The 19,568-nt window shown below is 44.4% G+C and overlaps 2 protein-coding genes across 2 annotated transcripts; one reads left to right on the forward strand and one right to left on the reverse strand.

Moving 5' to 3' along the window:
* Positions 1-4,035: 4,035 nt before the first annotated feature.
* Positions 4,036-7,122, reverse strand: cebpg (CCAAT enhancer binding protein gamma). The gene is made up of 2 exons (XM_026176170.2): positions 6,963-7,122; positions 4,036-5,413 (listed from the first exon to the last, which is right to left on the reverse strand). Exon 2 carries the CDS (start codon positions 5,305-5,307, stop codon positions 4,816-4,818), a length of 492 nt encoding a protein of 163 aa, XP_026031955.2. The 5' UTR covers positions 5,308-5,413; positions 6,963-7,122; the 3' UTR covers positions 4,036-4,815.
* A 3,894-nt stretch (positions 7,123-11,016) lies between these two features.
* cebpa (CCAAT enhancer binding protein alpha) lies at positions 11,017-13,915 on the forward strand. Its single transcript, XM_026176179.2, has one exon. It carries the CDS (start codon positions 11,247-11,249, stop codon positions 12,120-12,122), a length of 876 nt encoding a protein of 291 aa, XP_026031964.1. The 5' UTR covers positions 11,017-11,246; the 3' UTR covers positions 12,123-13,915.
* Positions 13,916-19,568: the final 5,653 nt, after the last annotated feature.

The raw sequence follows: 19,568 nt of genomic DNA on the forward strand, positions 1-19,568 counted from the left end.
CAAAGACAGGAGGAGGTGAAGATGGATAATGTGTTAGGGAAAAGAAGGAGATAAGAGAGACTATTTTACATGAAAACATACCAATGTAAAGAAAAAGGGCAACAAGAAGTCAAGGCAGGACGAATGGAGATAAGTAAAGGTCGAGCACGGGTAAATAAAACTGCCGTGATTTTGTTTTTCAGTTTTAAAATCAGATCGTTTCAAATAGTTCAAACAGTTTGGGAGGCAGACACCCACTTAATTAGTACGACTGGGCTTCTGTGGGGCCTTATATGCTATCTCATATGCCTTCACTTCAGGTCACTAACTGTCGCTTACTGTTTCCAACAGTTTGTGGTTTGCTCTGTTTGTTGTTCACGGCGTCTCTGTGCTCATACTGCTTCATCTGTACATGGTGGAGGGAGTGTTATGGCATGGGTGTGTGTGGCTGCCAGGGGAACTGATGTTTACTGATCATGTGACTGCCGTCAGAGGTGACAGGATGAAGTGTGAAGTGTACAGAGCTGCACTCTCGGCTCACATTCAGACTAATGCAGCAAAGCTGCTCAGACGGAGCTTGGCGGTGCAGATGGAACCCACTGTGGTGGTAAAGAAAGACAAAGTTACCTCAGAAATAGTGTCACTGTCCAAAAACTGATGAGCAAAACATTAAATCTGCGCTGTAACTTGACGTGCACTTTTCTGTAAATGCACGCCCTGATCTCAGCAACTGTGGCCGATCTACGAGGAGTAAACATATGATATGTTTAGCACAATAAAAGCATTGGTGTTAGAGAAGCTTTAACAGGGATAACTGTATGTCGTTCGCTCATTATTAATGCAGTAGCTGCTGTTGTGACCTTTAACAGCATGCTGCATTTTTTTTATGTCAGATTGAACTTTTAGAAGTAACTAAAGCTGCTGAGCTGTGGAGCTCCTGCTGCAGTTTGACTTGGCTTCCACCACCAGGCTGCCCTCTGTTTGCTCAGAGTTTCAGCTCCGCTCAGTCTGCAGGGAGGCTGCAGAGAGCGGTAACCACGAGTAACCAGTGATCAGGCGTGATAAAACAGGTGACTTCAGCAGCCAATGAGGAAGCAGGAATTTTTCTCGCAGGCCTTTTCACAGTTTGACCTTTGGCTCTGTACTGATGACATCCCATCATGTCGTCTCTGCAGTGGTTAGTGGCTTTGTGGAAGGATTTGGGAGCAAAATCTCAAAAGAATCAAAGAAACATCATAAACGTATTAACCTGCCACTCAGTGAAATCTCTCACTGAGAAGAATTCAGGTAGTTTAACTGCAGTCTGGCTATTTTCACTCATACTGATCTGTTACTGGTCACCAAAGACATGGTCGTTAGGTTAATGGGTGAATTGGCTGCTGCAGATGCAGCCAGATGTTATCCCTGTGATGGACTGCACGTGCATCCAGGCTGCATTGACGTCTCACCTGATAACAGCTGCTCTCTTTGGCTCCAGGCTGGATAAGCAGTAAAATCTTCACACTGGAACATTTGGAGTGACACCTTTAACCTCCTAGGACCTGGCGTCCACATATGTGGACATCAAGTTTTGGGACGTCTAGACCAAAATACTTAATTTTTCTCTACAAGGCCCTGACATCCACTTACGAGGACGTTATGCTGCCACTGTTCTGTCAAAATTTGAAACAAATGTCCTCATATGTGGATCTCGTTTTTCTCAAAAACCAAAAATGAGGTGAAAAAAAAATCTGGTAATTCTTTGTTTTTACATTCTTTAGGTCCCAATCAACACAAATAGCAAAGAAAAATTAAAAATGCATTCCATGAAACAGATCGGGTCTTAGGAGGTTAAAGCACACTCATGTGCTCACGCAGTGTCTCTATTTATGAATCAGTGGTCGTTTAGGGAGGCAGGACATCCCTAAAGTCTACGTGAGCGATAACTGGACTTATTTTCATGTCAAACGTCGCCATCAGTCCTCAGCTGGAGACACAGAGTGAGAGATTCTAACGTCAACAATAATCATTAATTCTTCTTCATGACTTCCTAATGAGTGTTTTATTTACAGCATTAATGGAACAGAGTCAGTGGCTTCGTGACTGAGCTGCAGCTTCTGTAATGGTACGTTCCCACTGCCTGAATTACAGGTTCCATTAGAATAAAAAACTAAGGTTTACTGAGACTGATGTAGAAGGACATGAATGAATGAAACCAGAGACAACAGCTCTGGACCAAAACAAACAAACAAAAAATTAGGACACAGTTTCATCTTTTATACTCAATTTTAATTTATAATGCAGGTGAGCCGGTTCTGATATAAAAAAGCTGAGTGACAGAGAAATGCTGCCCAGCAACATTCAGAGCAAAGCAAAACAGCACAACCATCACGTCTGCTTCCTGATCTGCTCAGTTAAGACCAGAAGATCTGATTTTATGAGTGCACTAAACTTTCACCCCCACCATTCATGCAGACACTTCCCTAACAAACATGCTTCTGTTGGAATAAAAGTGTAGAAAGATGGAAAATACAAACAAAAAAAAAGAGACAAAGGTAAAGGCTGTGCTCAACGAGACTCCCGTCCCCACAGCGCCAATCAAAATATGTTACACCAATAAAGAGAACTGGAACTTTCAGCTCCAACCGCAACTAGCTGAAGTGATTCAGGTCAAACATGATTTGATTTCATTTCCACTGCTCAAGTCTGATAAAACGCGGGAAAATACACGTGCATGATGGAAAAACTGCAAGATATCGACAATTTGCAGAAACTAAACTTCACACCACCTGGATAAAAAACACATTCTGAAGGTTTTTGTTTAAAACTCGCTGAACTTTTTCTTAGCTTATGTAAAATCCTTTTTAGCATGTTTGCACAGTCGGGGGGAGTACTTTTTTAGCCAGAAAAAACATTTCACTGTATGTTGTACCAGCTATAACTACATGTGACAAATAAATAAAGAATTGAATTGAATTGGACGAATCTGTGCAGAAAAATTTAAAAATCAAAGTCTACAGGACACATTAGGAGAACCTTGTGGGAATGTTGGCTTGAGCAGCTCAGAAGCAACAACATTCCTGCAGAGGCGAAGCTCCTGACAGACAAACCCTGTGGAAAAACACTCCACGCCCACACAAAGCTCATATAATTATAAAGTCTGACAGCAGTGCGCAGTGGCCCCGCCCCTCTCTGCAGCGTGCCTGCGGGGCACGGGCCTGTCCCGATCTGCTCACACCTCATTAGCTGGCGGCTAATCAGCTGGTCCGGGTTAAAAGTGGGTTTAATTAAATCTGCGGCTCGCCTGAAGAGTCTGAGGTGTCTGGGTCCGCCCAGCGGCAAACACACAAACACACCTGTCTGGACAGGCCACTCCGACAGGTGGCGGGAGGGGGTTCGTCTTGCGCACACCTCCACCTTTACATAGTTTCAACACAACAACATGGTCTTGCTGTCATATCAGCAGCAGGATCGATGCCCCGCCTTCCTGTCAACGCCCCGATTGAAGCCTCAAATCTTCAGCGTGAAACTAAAAGAAAACACGCTGATAATTTCCAAAAATAAACACATACGATTTTTACACTCTGACACTGCTGGAGGCCCCGTGATTGTCAATACTGCCAAATAAACAAGTGGTTTTATTTTTACCTAAACATGTCCTATTAACAGGTTTAAGTCCATCTGTTCACAGTCCAAACTTGTGATTTTCTGAAGTGGCGTGAAATGAGTTTAGAGGTTTATTTTCTCATTTAACACCAATCAGCTGTGACGTGTATTAAAAATGTGCACAAAGCCAATGATTGCATTTCCAGTGAAATTAGCACTTTGTTCTGTTTTGTCGGGGCCGAGCGCTGCAGGCTTCAGCCGTTTAAGGCTTGGGCAGCCACTAATATGGCAGGAGACCAACGTTTAACATGCACCGCCTCCGCAGGAAAAATTAAAAGTGTGCAACACAAACATGTTAATAAAACCACCCAGTAAAGGATAAATGTGTGTTTGTGTGTGTGTGTGTGTGTGTGTGTGTGTGTGTGTGTGTGTGTGTAACCCTAACCCTCCCTCTGTTTTCACTCAGTAGAGTCAGATATAAACTTTTTTCTATTTCTGATCTTAAACAACACGAGTCATGAAAAAACAAAAAACCCCACACACATACAAACAGAACTGTGCTTAAAACATCAACATGTAGTGAATGTACTTAACAATAAAAACACTTTTTTTGTTTTACAAACTCTTTGTAGAAGAACAGAAGAAAATACACATCCTGAAAAAGGGAATTTTAGCATTTACAAGTCCATCCTGCGGCTGCGGAGCGCTCAGCGATGGCCACGGACGTCTTCATCAGACTGAACCGGGGGTTTTCCGCCACCAGGAAGAGGAAATGCAGGAAATGTGTGGTGATTTTTTTTGTTGTTGTTCCAGAGAATCCTAACAGACGACGACTCAGTTTATACGAGTTCAAATCGCATCATGTTCCCCCAAATCAATGAGTCAATCAGAGGAGCGATGACACAGCTGGAGGCTTTCAGCCAAACATCACAGCTTTCAATTTTAAAAGTCACACTTCAGTGGATTTTTTAAAAATTTTAAAAGATATTTCCAGAAAACATGTTTAAGCTTTTTCTTCTAAAACGATTCCAGATGTGTTAAAACTCTGAGCTGTTCTGGGTAGACAGTGGGAACACTGGCGGTTATTTTGGCGAACTGGATGATGATGGTGGTGAATTATTAAAAGGTTAAATAATAACTGATAATCACAAAAAAAAAAAAAAAGCCATGAAGAAGAAGTGGGGCCTCATTCCCAAAGGGAGAAGCTTCCATAAAAGCTGCAGATATTCAACATCCTGGTGGTTACCCTCCTCACTGCCCGTTGGTGGAGGTACTGTTGGGGGCGGGACTGGAACCCTCTGCGCCTGCGGGCGGCTGGACGTTGTCGGCCAGGTTGTGAGCGTGCTCCAGGAAGAGGTCTTTGAGCACGCTCAGCTCTTTGCTCAGCAGTTTGATCTTTGCCTCGAGCCGCTCGTTCTCCTCCTTCAGCTCGTTGACACGCTGCTGCGTGTCCATCGCCTTCTGCTTGCTGCGCATGCGGCTCTTCTTCACTGCCAGGTTGTTGCGTTCGCGCCGCTGGCGGTACTCATCGCTCTCCTTGTCTGCAGGGGGTTTCTTCATCTTGCTGGGTGCGAGGACTTTGCCACCTCCGGTTGAAGGGTTTGCTGGGACGAGTTGCGGGACCTGCTGCAGTCCGGCTACGGCTGCCGGCAGGGACGAAGAAGCGGCGTGGGCCTGGCTCTGGATGACGCTCACGCCGTTGTGGTCAGTTGCAGTTAGTTTCGGCTGCGACGGCCGGCTCATTTGGATGTGCTGCCAACGGGTGCTGATCTTTGACCAGAGTCTCCTCAGGTGTAGAGCTGAATAGAAGACTGGAAGGAAAGAAGAAGGTCCTGCAGATGGACAGAGCCTGGAGGGCAAGACAGACCAGATTAATTGAGCAGATCACACAGAATCAAAGCAAACACTAAGCTGTAGACTAGCCACGGACAACACCACACATGTAAGAAGACAAAGAAATCAGAGACAGCTGTGTGCAGATGTTTCTGTCCACGCGTTTGGAGTGGAGGCCTCACCTGAACCACAGTACGTCCCTTTCACTGACTTTATTTGGTATTTTAATAAGTACAGGTCAATTTTTATCAACTACATGAAAGAACAACACCATCTGATTCGTTAGGGTTAGGGTACCTAATCTCAGAGGTTCCGGTCTTTGCTGGCTTCCTGCGCGTTGACAGGAAGTGAAAAGCGTCCTGGTGGTCTTTGATATCATACAGCTGCATCTCGAGACTTGTGCGCATCATTTTGATCTGTTATTTATTTCTCCACTCTTCTTCCTCTATGCAGTGAACCTCCCTGTCGATCTCTCACTGTTCAAGCCCACTTTTTAACCAAATCAACCTTCTACCTGAGCCTAACACATCACCCACCTGCAAGCATGTCTGTGCTGGTTGAATATCCCATATCAATTCACTATCCAGACGCCTATGCAAATGGCACAAAGGCGGTACTATGGATTCTGCTTTGGCTTTGGGTGGATGCAGGCTCTGGTCCTGCTAAATATGAGCTGCACAGCGCAAACACTGAACATTTGTCAGACTTGACAGCTTTTTGATTTCACTCTGCAGCTCTGCGCCAGAAATGTTCAGGAATTTTTTTTAATTTTTGCAACAAAAGGACTGACAAGCCATTTTAATGTGTTTCTATCATTTCTGGAAGGTGGAGGTCAATCAGCCAAAGTTCCAGCTCTGAACATCATTTCCTCACTTTCCCTTTCGCTGAAACGTTATACTCGGATTATGCAGAGTTTGGTCCAGTTAGGAGGCTTCATCATCACCATCCTCCTGCTCCATCACTGCGATACGATAATTGTTCGGATTGTTATTCCGCACGGCCAATTAATAGCGCCGCTCTGATTGGCTGGTGCGTTGCTATGCAGCCAGTCAGCTGTGCGCAGCGGAAAGCGCTCCGGGTGAAACAGCGGAGAGGTTGCCTGTTGTTGCATCATCACGAGCGGCTCTCTTTGTGTGAAGACAGGGGAACTCCAGAGTCATGCGGGGCTATACACAAAACCACCGCTTTCTGGTGACTTTACCGACGTGTGACAAATATGAAATCACACGAAACAGACCGAAACAGGCGGACTTATCCGAAACACGTCGCTTTAAAGTACCTAAACTTTAATTTTCGAACACTTTGACAACTTTCTGTTCACTCGAAGCGACCAACAGGCGACTCGCCGCCTCGCTACTGACTGTCGAGCTTTCCCGCTCTGAGACAGGCGTCGATTTAAGCCGATTTGGCCCGAAACACAACAGCTTTCTTTTAACGTACGCGAACACTGCCTGTTTAGCCGGGCGCATAGCCAGCTAGCGAGTTAGCTCCTGTCGCTAACAGCCATCAGCTCACTGCCAGCTTCGCTGTTTCGGACCTACAGAGAAATAAAACTACGATTTTACCTTCACTGGGAGGCGGCGGGCTCAACCGTCCGTCAAAAGATGAAAAAGTTCCCCTAGAAAACCGAAGTTTAATCCCGTCCGTATGAGCTCGGACTGTTTTTGTTTGTAACATGGAGAGCGACCGATTGCGAAATCTCTTTTACCATGTACGGCAATGTCCAGGATCAACTAATCACAGGCGAGTAGGTGCAGCGAGTTGGGGTGCTTGGCCAATCACCGATGAGTGTGCGGCGGAGTGATGCAATGCTCTTTGTGATTGATTCGTGTTTGGACCAATGAGACGCTGCTATCTTCTCTCAGCGTTGTTTATGTAACCGAGGCTGGTCAGATGAGTTGAAACACGTATGACTTCATCTCTGAATGATGAGACTCTCTCTCAAAACGGCAGTACCTTCAGTATCGACGCTCCCGCTTCCTTCAGTCACTATAATAACTACTGACATCCGCGTGTATGAAGAAACCACTTCAAACACCTGGTGAACATTCACAGGTGAGACAAGCACTTAATGAAACCGCGGTCCTACCAGGAACACACAAAAAACAATGTAATTACTGTTTTATTAATAATAATCATGACCAGAGAATATAAATGAAGGGATGTATAGACAAAGACCCTGAGCTGTCAGAGGTCACCTGGATCTGACCTGGATCCAAACAAACAAAAACGAAAGATCAACTTCAAAAGGTAAAAAAAAGACACAAAAGAAACAAAATATTTAAAATGTGGGTGATAAAAGTGATGAAAAGAAGTTACAAACAGACAAAAATGTATCCTGACAGCACTTTAATCTCAGGCTGCGAGCTTACATGTGGTTTCTAGAGTTTCCAAAAGTGGAATGGGAGGCAGAGCCTACAGCTTCAGGCCTCTTCTGTGGAACATGTGCTCAAGTTTGGATTCAGGAGACAGACTTTTAAGATGAGACTTCACACTTTCCTTTTTTAAAGTTTATAGTCAGATCAGCTGACCCTGACCATCCCTTATCCTGCTATAGGCTCAGGCTGCCCAGGGATTTCACATGATAACATGACTGTGTAGTTATAGGTTTGTGCACAGATTTCCCCCCCTATTATTTTACCTTTCTGCTCCACTATGATGGAGTTTAAATCAATCAAGATGAGACTGCAGTGCAACTTTCAGCTTTCATTCAAAGGGTTTAACAAAACTTTTGCATCGACTGTCTAGACATTACAGCCATTTTAATACATAACCTCCCATTTTCAGAGGCTCCTAAGTGTAAATATAAGGATTGATTTTAATAACTGGACATAAATCCTTTGCACCCAGTGGCTACCTAAAGTCTAGAAACAACGCCACAGTTCATCCGGCTGCTTGTACTGGCAGCAACGTCATGAATAAACACCCAGGCCATCATTCTTAAACAACCATCATCTGTCTCAAGATCTTTTTCAGGCTCTTTTAGATGTTTACTGACAGTCTGACCTGTTGTAAACTCTCTATATTTCCATTCACAAATGCATCATTTCATTATGTTCAGAAAAACTATATTCATCCCCAAGGGGCAATTAAGAAGGTATTTTCTTAATAATGGAAATAATTCTGCCATCATGCGCTGTAGGTGTTTTCTATGCTCTTTCAGGTCTGTTGGTGTTGCTGAGCTGGTCAGTGCATTCTTTTTTTAAACAATGCACCAGATTTTTGATTTGGCCAATACCAAAGTCTTTGCTGTTTATTTGGGCTTTTCAGCCGAACGATGGCCTCCCTCACTTGAACTGAGATGCCACATTGAGACGTCCAGCTATCAAATGCAATTTCAACTCTTGGACTTAACAACAGATTTCATATCTGACTATTTCACACGACATAAGATGACAACAGGCCTCATATGACCATGAAGCAGCTTGTCAGTCAATTGTCCTGTGAAAGTTAGTACTGTGCATAAAATGGCTGTAATTCCAGTACAGTTAGTTCAGTGCTTTTGTTAAATCCCCCCAAATTAAAGCTGAAAGTCTGCGCTTCATTCAAATCTTGATTTTTTTTAATTCACTGTTGTGGTGTACAGAGGTAAACAACAGCCCCTGTAAACAGTCACAGTCCAACATCTTTTGGACTTAACTGCATAAATGAAATTGAGCTGGACTGAAAGCAGCCACAAAGAGACACAAAACATGAGGTTTGGTAATAGTGATGCCTGGTCACGTGACCAAACATTACATTGCTCTACTAGGCGCTGCATCCAAACTATGCTGATGTCTGCAAATGTGCTGTGAATGTTGGCCAGCTGTCCATGTGGAATTCGAAGCTGTCACTCATGACTCCAGTGCAGTGTTTGCTTTTTTTGGTAAACTGCTTTTTCAGGTCTGATTGGTTAATGTCAACTTAAATTCAAATCACATTGCTTCTGGAAACAATGTTGTTGTTGTTGTTTTGTTTTTTACTGTCCAACCACACTGTTGCTGCAGAAAATGTGTACAGGACCACTAATGCTGCAACACTGACTCAACACTTTAAGTCCGAGATAACACTGGGGACAATGATGTGATGTCATCGAGGTCAGGGCTCTCGGCTCAACAGAGATTCACCAGTGCTGTTAAAATGAAAGTAAAGTCACTGACAACAAATGAAGGCTGAATGCAGTATTAGGAATGTGATCGAAGTGTGATCGAAGAGGTCAAAGGTCCACGTGCCGGCCTGATCTGAGGTACCCTCGCATCGTGCTGACAGCTGAACTGCAGTGAAGCAAACAAAAGCTCTTCAAATATTTGTCTGAGCGATTTTGTGTATTCTAGTTTGTGTTTAACATGCTGACTTTGAAGTTTAGGAACATTACACTTATTTTTTCCAGTTTTAAACTTTTTTAATTATTATGTTGTTTCCTTAAAAACACGTGTTCCTCCAGATCACTTCAATGATCCCTGGTACTTCCTTCTGAAAGCCACTGGCCTGAAGAGCTTCCCAGTGCAACAGAAAATGCTGTTCACATTTTCCCAGCTGAGTCCGTCAACACTAGTTTTAAAAGTCAGGCCCCGAGGACCACTAATGCTTCCTCAAGGTTCATTAAAAATTCCTCAAATGGAGGACAAGGAAAAAAGGACAGAAAGTGGCGCTGGGTCTGTCAGAAAGAAGCAGATTATTGTTTTCAAATGGAGGTCAAGCAAAAACCTGTAAAAATATATATGGAATAAAAATACAAAATAAACAAGCAGCTTGAAATCGCTCCCAACACGAAGATCTCTCCGTTTGCTGCTCATAGAGGGCGCTGCAGTCCAGCTCTTCAGTCCGCCGTCCCTGCCCCCACTGCTCCGCGCTCCGCGCTGCTCACCCGTCCTCATCCAAGAAGATTCCCCAAGTCACATCTAACATTGTAAGCAAGTCATAATAAATTTGCCTCAGTGTTGGATCTTCCTAACTTAGAATTTGGAAATAAAAATACATTACAATAAGGAAAAAGGTTCTTTCTTGCAGGGACTTGACGGTATATATTCATATTATAACTAAGTAATGACAGGTTTTTCCATCAGTGCGCATTCTATTTAACATCAGACGTGTTCTAAGTCCAGAAGATGTTCTCGACTTTTATAACTTGCACATAAAGTCTGTGCGTCCTGCTCTGATAGGTGCCGCTCCCTCCTTTCACAGAGATAAAGTCTGCCAGTGTAGACTGTCCGGGGATTAAAGAAAAGTGCCCAACAGAATGCAGTTCTTTTAAAACAGGTTTTCGTGCTGCTCGCGTTAAGCGCTGAACGCCAGCGCGCTCGGTGTAGAAGAGCTTCTGAAATCCAGAGCAGTCATTGACTTTTGTAAATATTTGTTTTTGTAAACATATATATATATATATATGATGTGACTTTGGCAGACCGACTCTAACAGCTCCGGGTGGTTTCAGTGCGTCTTCTGCAGCCTGAGCTTTGGCGCTGATGTGTGAGCAGAGCGCGCAGAGAGGAGCGCAGGACGCGGTGTGTGATAAAAGTTTGAGTCGAGTTTGACTCTGAAGCGTTCCCGTGCAGATAGCTGGCAAGACTGAGGGCTGTGTGTGCGCGCGCGCGGGCACGTGTGCCCGCCCACTCCCTCTCTGTATATAACAGCAGTTTGACAGCTCGGAGTTTACTGAGCAGGGGGAATCAGCCCAGCAGAGTAAATCCTGAAGCTGCTTCATTCCGCTTCTTTCCGCGTACAAACGGAGCCACTGCAACGGTCACAGTCTCTCCGAGCTTTGGGTCAGCGCATGCTTGCAGCTGTGTAACCCCCTCTCACCGTATTACCCGACTTTGTGCAACCTGGATTCCCGGAGCTCATCGCCATGCTTGCCCGGGTTTAGATTCTCAATGGAGCTCTCTAACCTATACGAGGTCGCACCTCGGCCCCTGATGAACAACCTGAACCAGCAGCCCTCCTCCGGCTACAGAGACCCGGCAGATCTTGGCGGTGAGATCGGAGACAACGAGACCTCCATCGACCTGAGCGCCTACATCGACCCATCAGCGTTCAACGACGACTTCCTGGCTGACCTGTTCCACCACAGCTCCCGACAGGACAAGCTCAAAATGATGAACGGGGAGTACGACCCGGTGACTTGCGGCCCGGGGCCCCAGCAGCTCTACATGTCCAACTACATGGAGTCTAAGATGGAGCCGCTTTACGAGCACAACCCTCCACGCCTCCGACCGGTGGCTATCAAGCAGGAGCCCCGGGACGACGAGGACATGAACCCGGGCATGCCCCCCACCTACCACCACCCGCACCCGCACCCCCAGCAGTACTCCCAGCAGCAGCAGATGCCGCACCTCCAGTACCAGATTGCGCACTGCGCACAGACCACCATGCACCTCCAGCCAGGGCACCCTACACCTCCGCCGACCCCAGTGCCCAGCCCGCACCAGCACCAGCACTCGCACCCGCACTCGCAGCAGGGCGGCATGAAGCTCCTAGAGCAGCAGAGGGGAGGCGGCAAATCCAAGAAGCACGTTGACAAGAACAGCCCGGAATACCGGCTGAGGCGCGAGCGCAACAACGTGGCCGTGCGCAAGAGCAGGGACAAGGCCAAGATGCGCAACATGGAGACGCAGCACAAGGTGGTGGAGCTGACCGCCGACAACGAGAGACTGAGGCGCAGGGTGGAGCACCTGACCCGCGAGCTGGACACGTTACGGGGCATCTTCAGACAGCTGCCGGACGGTTCCTTCAAACCCATGGGAAGCTGAGAGCCTCCCGAGCCGGACCGGGAGCAGACTGGACATGGACTGGTACACTGCTGGATTTATACACACAGCTGGTTCCGTTCGTCCGGACGGACTGAAAGCGGTGAGGAGACTGAGGCAGCTGAGCTGTTCACTGCTAAAACACCCGACTGAACGGAGTCCTCGCGATCACACTTTCTCCTCAGACTAGAAAAAATAGCTCCAAAGTTTCTGTGTGAAAACGAAAACCAAAGTGCAGACAGGCTGTACGCAGAAAACAAACTTGAAGCCACTTTGGTTTTTCTTGTTTCAGGAATTTCCGGAAGATGCTTCAAAAAACAGGACTGATAAACTTTTACTGGAAACAGGTGAATTAATCTCACCATCATCTCACTGACTGAGCTCTTCGGAGAAAGACTTGCGCTCACCTTCAGGAGAAAGAGTGACTCGTTCAGTCGGTATATTTTGTTTTTGTTTTGTTGTTGGTTTATTTTTTATTTTTTTGCAGTGTTCATGTGCCTTTTAAAACTTTTTGTGCAAAAGCCGATAAGCTCGTCCCCCCCTGCAGATCCACACAACAGAGGACTGGCTGTTTTTGTGCCTTACCCCCGTACAGACTGAGAGACTCGACCCCACATATCAGTGCAGCTAAGGTAGGGCACGGCGGTGACGAGCCCGGACCAGCCTGTTGTGCACGTAGTTCCTGAATTATTTTGGTTTGTTTTATACAAAGTTACCGTCTCTATCAGCTGATGAACTTGTCTTAGAGCTATGAAACTCAACCTGTATGTATGTTTATTTCCATGATATAACTGCATGGATTTGTGCTCATTTTCTCCTGTTTGTTCTTTGAGGAGGCGTGCGGGGTGTTGGCAGGTTTGTGTGTTCTAATAATCTGATCACGTGATGCAAACCCCCCCCCCGTGAGATAATAAAAGAAATCTGAAATTTTTTCTTTTTAAAAAGTAAAGTATTTAAGATTTTTGTTCACTGACACACTGTCAACCACAATACTGAAAGCTTGTACCTCCACTCTTAAGAAGTGTATTAATTAAGACTAAACGAATACCTAAAAAAGGCCCAAATACATTTTTTCTTAGCTTCCCAATACTCAAGAAGGTGTGGAGATACAAGTCCCCCCCCCCCCCCCCCCCCCTGTTGATTTAAGCCAAAGTAAAATACAAACTAGGAAAAATAAGAAAGAAGAAAAAAAGACTGGAATTGAAACTGTGGTACCTGCTGTCTAGGGGGAAACCATGTATCTGCAGGAGAAGCCTGATGGCAGCTGGTTCAATGGGATTCTGCAGAAACGTGGTTCCTCTGAAGACACTGAAGCAGCTCTCTGTATGCACTATTTGTCGAAGCACAGCTTTGTTGTCTCACACATGATGGGTACTGATCTGAGCAGAAAAAAAACACGCCTGGCTCTGTGCACATACCTGTTTTTATGTGTTTGTTCATTGTGAGAAAGATAAAAAATAAATAAATGTGAACAGGGTTTCTATGCAACATGGTAGTTATCTTCTTCCTCTTCCCCGCTGTTGAATCATAGCTCATGCAGCAGTGCCTTCTGCTCCTCTGAGTTGACCTTTGACCTTTAGCTGGTCTTTTGAGAAAGATTTTAAGACATTTGTGTCAGTCAGGAAGAAGGAAGCACTTTTTTTTTTTTTACAAACTCTGATGTTAAACCAACATTTGTTTCAAATTGTACGTCTCAATTGTAAAGTAAGCATATATATAAATATATATGAATAAATATATATATAAAATACCAAAAAATCTGAAATATTATAATAAAAGAAGCTCGTTTTATCAGATTCCGTTTGTGCGTTTGGATTTATTTCTCCATTTACTTCTCTTGTTCCTGCATCAAGTTCATTGTATCTCTTCGATTTCTTGCAGTCCATAGGGGGCGCTCAGCCAGAAATGCTTCATATCAGGTTTCATTCTTCAGCATGAATAATGGTAAAGGTACAGTCTGCAGCGCTGCGACTTCTACAGTGACGTCTGGCTGTCATAAAAGTGAAGAAAATCATCGGAAAATCAGAATTTTTCTGACAGCTTTGGTTCCTGTTTTTTTTCTCTGCATGTAGGTCTCACATGCAAACACACGATTAGTAATTTATATGATGTACAGAAAGATAGACGGTCAGAAAAATCTCCACCTCGAGCCGCTGCAGCGGTAAAATGCACATCTCATATTCTCTGCACATATTTTAGTTGCATTCAGGAGAGACGGTCACAGCCCGGACTGTTAAATTACTGCATCAAAGACCTCATTGTGCAGAAAAACATTCTCTGGCATTACAGCAGCATTAATATGTATTTTGCATTTTAGTGGTGAATGTGTTGAAAGTTGTACTTTAATATCACTGACGAACAACAACACGCTCAGGAATTTATTCCTAGTTTAATGCACCGGATTAGACATGAAAAAAAGTCCCTGTTGTGGTACTGAGTCTGGGAGCCGGGCTGGCTGAGTGTCTGGACTCAGATTTTTTGAATGTTCGATGTGATTCTCAGATTCGTGGTTATTTTTACGTCATGTGTTAAGCGTGTTTCGGTTAGTCCTCAGATCCTTGTGGTTTTTGAGCTTTTTCTCTCTCGGTGTTTGGTCTTCTCCTGTGTTCAGTCAGCCCAGTTTTCATCTTGTTTATCTCTTGTCTCCATGTTTGGCGTTCCCTTTCCGTCTCCCAGTCAGTCATGTCCCCGTGTCTGCTTCACCTCGGTCTCTCTGCTGAGCCTTAGTCTTGGTCTCCGTGTTTATCTTACTTCCTGTTTTATTTTGACAGTCTCTTGTCCTGTATACAGTGTGTTAGTTACAGTTAGTTCTAGCTGTGTTCCCACCTGTTGCCCATCCTCTTGATATGCTGTGGGTATTTTGGTCCTCAGTGTCCCTCTGCTCGTTGCCGGTCGGTCCCGTTTCCCTGTGCTCTGTAGTTTCCAGAGTTTTTGCATTTAGTTTGAGTTTCTAAGTACAGCAATAAAGATGCCTCCTTAAGTTAATTCACTTGTCTTGGCGTCCTGCGTTTGGTCCTGCCTTGCCTGCCACACAGTCAGTGTAATTTATGTACGTAAGCAGTACAGCATAACAAAATTCATGATGCACGATAAGGAATATGAACAAATCCTCTCTGATTATCTCAAGGAAGTAAATAGCATTCAGCAGCACAGCTCCAATTAGATGTTCATCTGTTTGAGTCAGAAATGAATTATTTGTCCTGCTGGATGGCTGAGCAGGCGCGACTGTCCTTCAATGTCAGATTGCATGTGACACATGCAAGCAGATTTGATGTCTCTCTCCAACAACAGACAGTTACAGTGCACACATGCCGAATCATTTTTTTTTAAATGACTCAAACTAGTGGCAGTTTGGCAGAAAACGAACACAAACTACAGGAAAGTTTCCCTAATGTTTCGATCGGTTAAAGGAAGTGGTTGAACGTGGAGGTGACCTTTTTTCACTACTTTCTTTGTCGTCTTCCCAGCAGAGACCACGACGTTTCCTCGTCACCACCTGCAGACGATATAAATAAATTTGTGATTTTAGCCCCTTTATTTTGTTGGCCTACCTTCTGTGCACCACGTCTAGGTTTTGGCAGCGAGTGCTGAACCCTGTGCTACTGCTGCTGCTATTGGTTGGCTGTGCCGCTGCAGCTGTGGTGACCTGTGTGATAGATTAACTCCGGCATTAAACATCTGCATGCAGATTGTATAATACAGAGGTTTGAGGAAAAGGAAGAAAGAGAGGAAAAAAATCACAGTGGTAATTTTGCGCCTGACTGTTTGTGTAATTTGTAGCCTGTCAGAACTACACATCTTAAAAAAAACAAGAAAAGCTGGGAAAGAGGCGGTTCTCAGCTTAAGGCTTTTCAAAACCGATCCAAGGTTCCAGGTTCATTTTGTTTTTCAAAGTTAATGTAGCTGAAGAAAAGTTCTCAACACACAAAGGTACACACAATCTTAATCAAAATCATAATTGTGGGTTGGAAGTGCATGAAAAGGTTTTAATTTGTAAAATAACCCAAACTTCACAAGTGCAGTGAAACATAAAGTACAATATTTGCCTCTGAGATTTGGTGCAGCCCAAATGCAAAACAGGGAAAACTGAAACAGAAGCATATTAAATGTATACAATACTAATGTATTAATGTATTTGGTTACCTGCTCGCTTTTAAACAACGCTTGCTTTTACACAACATATCTCAATTTTGATACTTTATTCTCATATTCGTGGGTGAGAGGGGCTGTTAGAGGTTAATGATCCACAAAGTTTCCTGTTTTTATCCTGAAAGGCACCTTTAGATCAAGATCTTGGTCTCAGACATTGGTCTGAGTGAGGCTCTCAGACGAGTGTCTGCTTGAACCTGCAGCAGCACGTCAGAGCCACCGTAGATTAAAGAACAAATCTGTAAATTTGTGACTGGCAAAGTGTTTGTTTGACGTTCTGCGCAACTCCAAATCAGGGAATAAAAGTCTGAATTATCTCAAGGGCTCAAAACCCAATCAAATGCATTAGAGCACGCAGTTTCATTTCAGGAGAAAAATGTCTCCAGACAGCAACAATCTGATGTGTGTGCAGACCTACTTCTACATCGTGGGTGATTTTTCTCAATTAAAGCTGCATGTGTGAAGTCTTGATAAGCCTAGGTAGAAAACGGAGATCTGAGCATTTGAAGTTGATGAGTGTTAATGGCTGGGAACGAATTATAGTGAACAATCTGCAGTTAGCTGAGGTGAAAAAGACCAATCGACCTGCAGGGCTGTCCCAACAGCTGATCCAGAGCCAGAGAAAGAAAAAAAGAGAGATCACAGTTTCTTTTTTGGTATTTCTTTGGTCTCACCACGTAAAGCATGTTTGTATGAATGGTGCTGTATAAATAAAGCGGGGATGAATGTGCTAATATCATTTGGTGCAAATATTATGATCTTTAATTTTCTGCAAAATCAATAAGGCAAATGAAAGAGCCAGAACTCGAATCCAAAATTCCAGTCATCCTACAAGATGAGAAAACAACATCCATCAAGAGAAAAGAAAAGAAAAGAAACATCAGATTTATGGTCATTTACTGCTGAAAAGAAGGAGAAAAGAAAACATGTGTTTGACATAAAAAGCTCCTTTTAGGAAACTGAGGGCCAAATATCAGAGCTGAGAGCTGATCTACATCAACGTCGCCTGTAAAGAGTTTTACAGGACGCAGATAAAAGTGCACCGCTGGTTCTTTCACGCAGAGATGTCAATCACAGTCCAGATAGCAGAGCAAAAAGGAACATTTACCATGTAGCGTCACTGCGTGGAAACACAAAGCAACACAGTATGAGTCAGAGCTTTGACCTTTACATGCATCCCAGGACTGCAACACACCCTGATTAATTAATTTATTATTTTCAGTGAGACTCTGACTTAAGTTCGCCTCAGAAAAATGAACAGCTGATGCACATGAGATGCACATTTTGCATCTCGTGCATGGTAAGAACGCCATTCTGCTGGTCCAGTGATATGAAAATATTAAAAAATTGATGCCAGAAAAGCAGAAAATGTTTAGCGAGGGAGCACGCATTCATAGAAGAGCAGACAGGGAACATACATGAAGACATAATTAAAAAACTACAAAAATCCACACGGACAGCATGGGGCAGGCAGGGAGTGGGGGATGGTTTGATTGCTGTGGAGGTGTTAGGATTGGTGCTGCCTGAGGGGGCTCAGTACTAAACCTGCTGAGAAACAGCCGACTGGCCCAGTCCAGGCTGGCCCCCTCCTGCTGTTGTCTAGAGTTGAGTCTGGTGATCAGTTTCATCCCCCTCCACACTTCTTTGCTTTAGTTTAGTATCCTTCTCAACTCGCCCTTGTCCCAATAACTGAAGGCGGTTCTGGTCCAGATGATGGTGTCTTCACCAACTCTGTGATATAGCCTGCAATGCTGCTAATGCCATCCCCATGTAGATCCCACAGCACGTGCCAAGCAGACCTGCAGAGCTTCGCTAATTTCCCGTTTCCACCTCCTCACAGAGTTGACGGAAACAGGGACTCTGTGAACTGCAGAGACACGCTGATGCTTGAGTTATGGTTCTGTGGTTGTGTCTGTTTGTGCATGTATTTGCCCATGGAGAGCCTACAGAGAAGGGTTTCAGCCAACGCCAGCATGCGCCTGTGTAGTCCCCCACAATGCCAACCTCTCGTTGTTTGACATGGATGGAGCTGATGGAGCTGTGTGTTGGTCAAATGACAGGGGAGTCGTCCATGAATGGGAGAAATTAACCCCCCCCAAAGATCCAGAAATACAGCAAATACAGCATGCAATTGCACCACCATCAACAAACATTGCAGTACCTCTACCTTTCTTAGCATCTGTCCAAAAAATAGAAGGCTTCAGGACAACAAATGCACAAGGTTCACCACGAGGAACAAACCAGTAATGCATCTCAAGTGCGAGAGACCAGATTAGACTTTGCCAAAAAAGCAAAACTCGTAAAAATCCAAAGCTGCTCTGGAACAGCACTCTTCGGACAGATCAACCCCAAATTAGCTTGTGCTAGAATAATGGGAATAATGTTTCAGTGTCTACACCCAAACTCAGTGACACAACAGTGTGTTCAGGTCACGGCACTATTTGAGGACAGCAGCTCTACAGTTGGAGATGAACGCTGGGCTAATGATGATGATGATGATGAGATAATTTTGGAGCCATTCTATATCAAAATACTGAAAAGCAGTTCTGGGTGGGTAAACTGAGAGCGCAGCAGAAAAGATGAGCATCCTGTGAGAAGTTGGGACCACAATAAAGTTCACGTGGGTCCCTCAGCTTCCTCTACCCCTCTGAATCTGCCACTCAGGATCTGCTTGGAACATCTCTAATTAAAATAAATCGACTGTGCAGTGAAATTTTGCAGATGTAAACGCTGGTATGAGCCGCTTTTAGATGACACGCACTTCTATTGAAGCAAACCGTAAAACCAGCTGTATACAATTGAAACTATTCAAAAATCAGGGCCAGAGTCCATTATGTATTTATGCATGAGCTTTTGTGGCTGCCAGCGCTGTGGAAAGGACAGAAGAACCAATGGCATGAATAAACATTATAAATGACAGTTTAATCCTAGAAACTAGTTGTATTAGAAACAGGCGAAATGGACTCAACTGCAGGAGTGACTCGTGTTTGTATTCAGCCTGGGAATATTGAAAACCGCAAAATAACCTGAGATAGTAGAAAACGAGAGAAATAGAGAACATCGAGAAGAAGCCAAGCAGGTTGATTGAAACATGCAGCTGGCAGAGAATTCGATGACTTCCACATGTTCCTGACAGCCTCGCTGACTGACTGAAATATGACTGATTCAACATGAAATATGTGCCTGAAAACATGCACCGTGTGACTGCATCGTCCTGACATTATAACATAAACTACAGGAATGCTGACAGGGTGGATCCAGGCTGCAGAGGGAGGGGAGCGTGTCCCGAAGAAGGTTAAA

This window comes from Astatotilapia calliptera, chromosome 1 (genome assembly GCF_964374335.1).
Source record: "Astatotilapia calliptera chromosome 1, fAstCal68.1, whole genome shotgun sequence".
NCBI lineage: Eukaryota > Metazoa > Chordata > Actinopteri > Cichliformes > Cichlidae > Astatotilapia > Astatotilapia calliptera.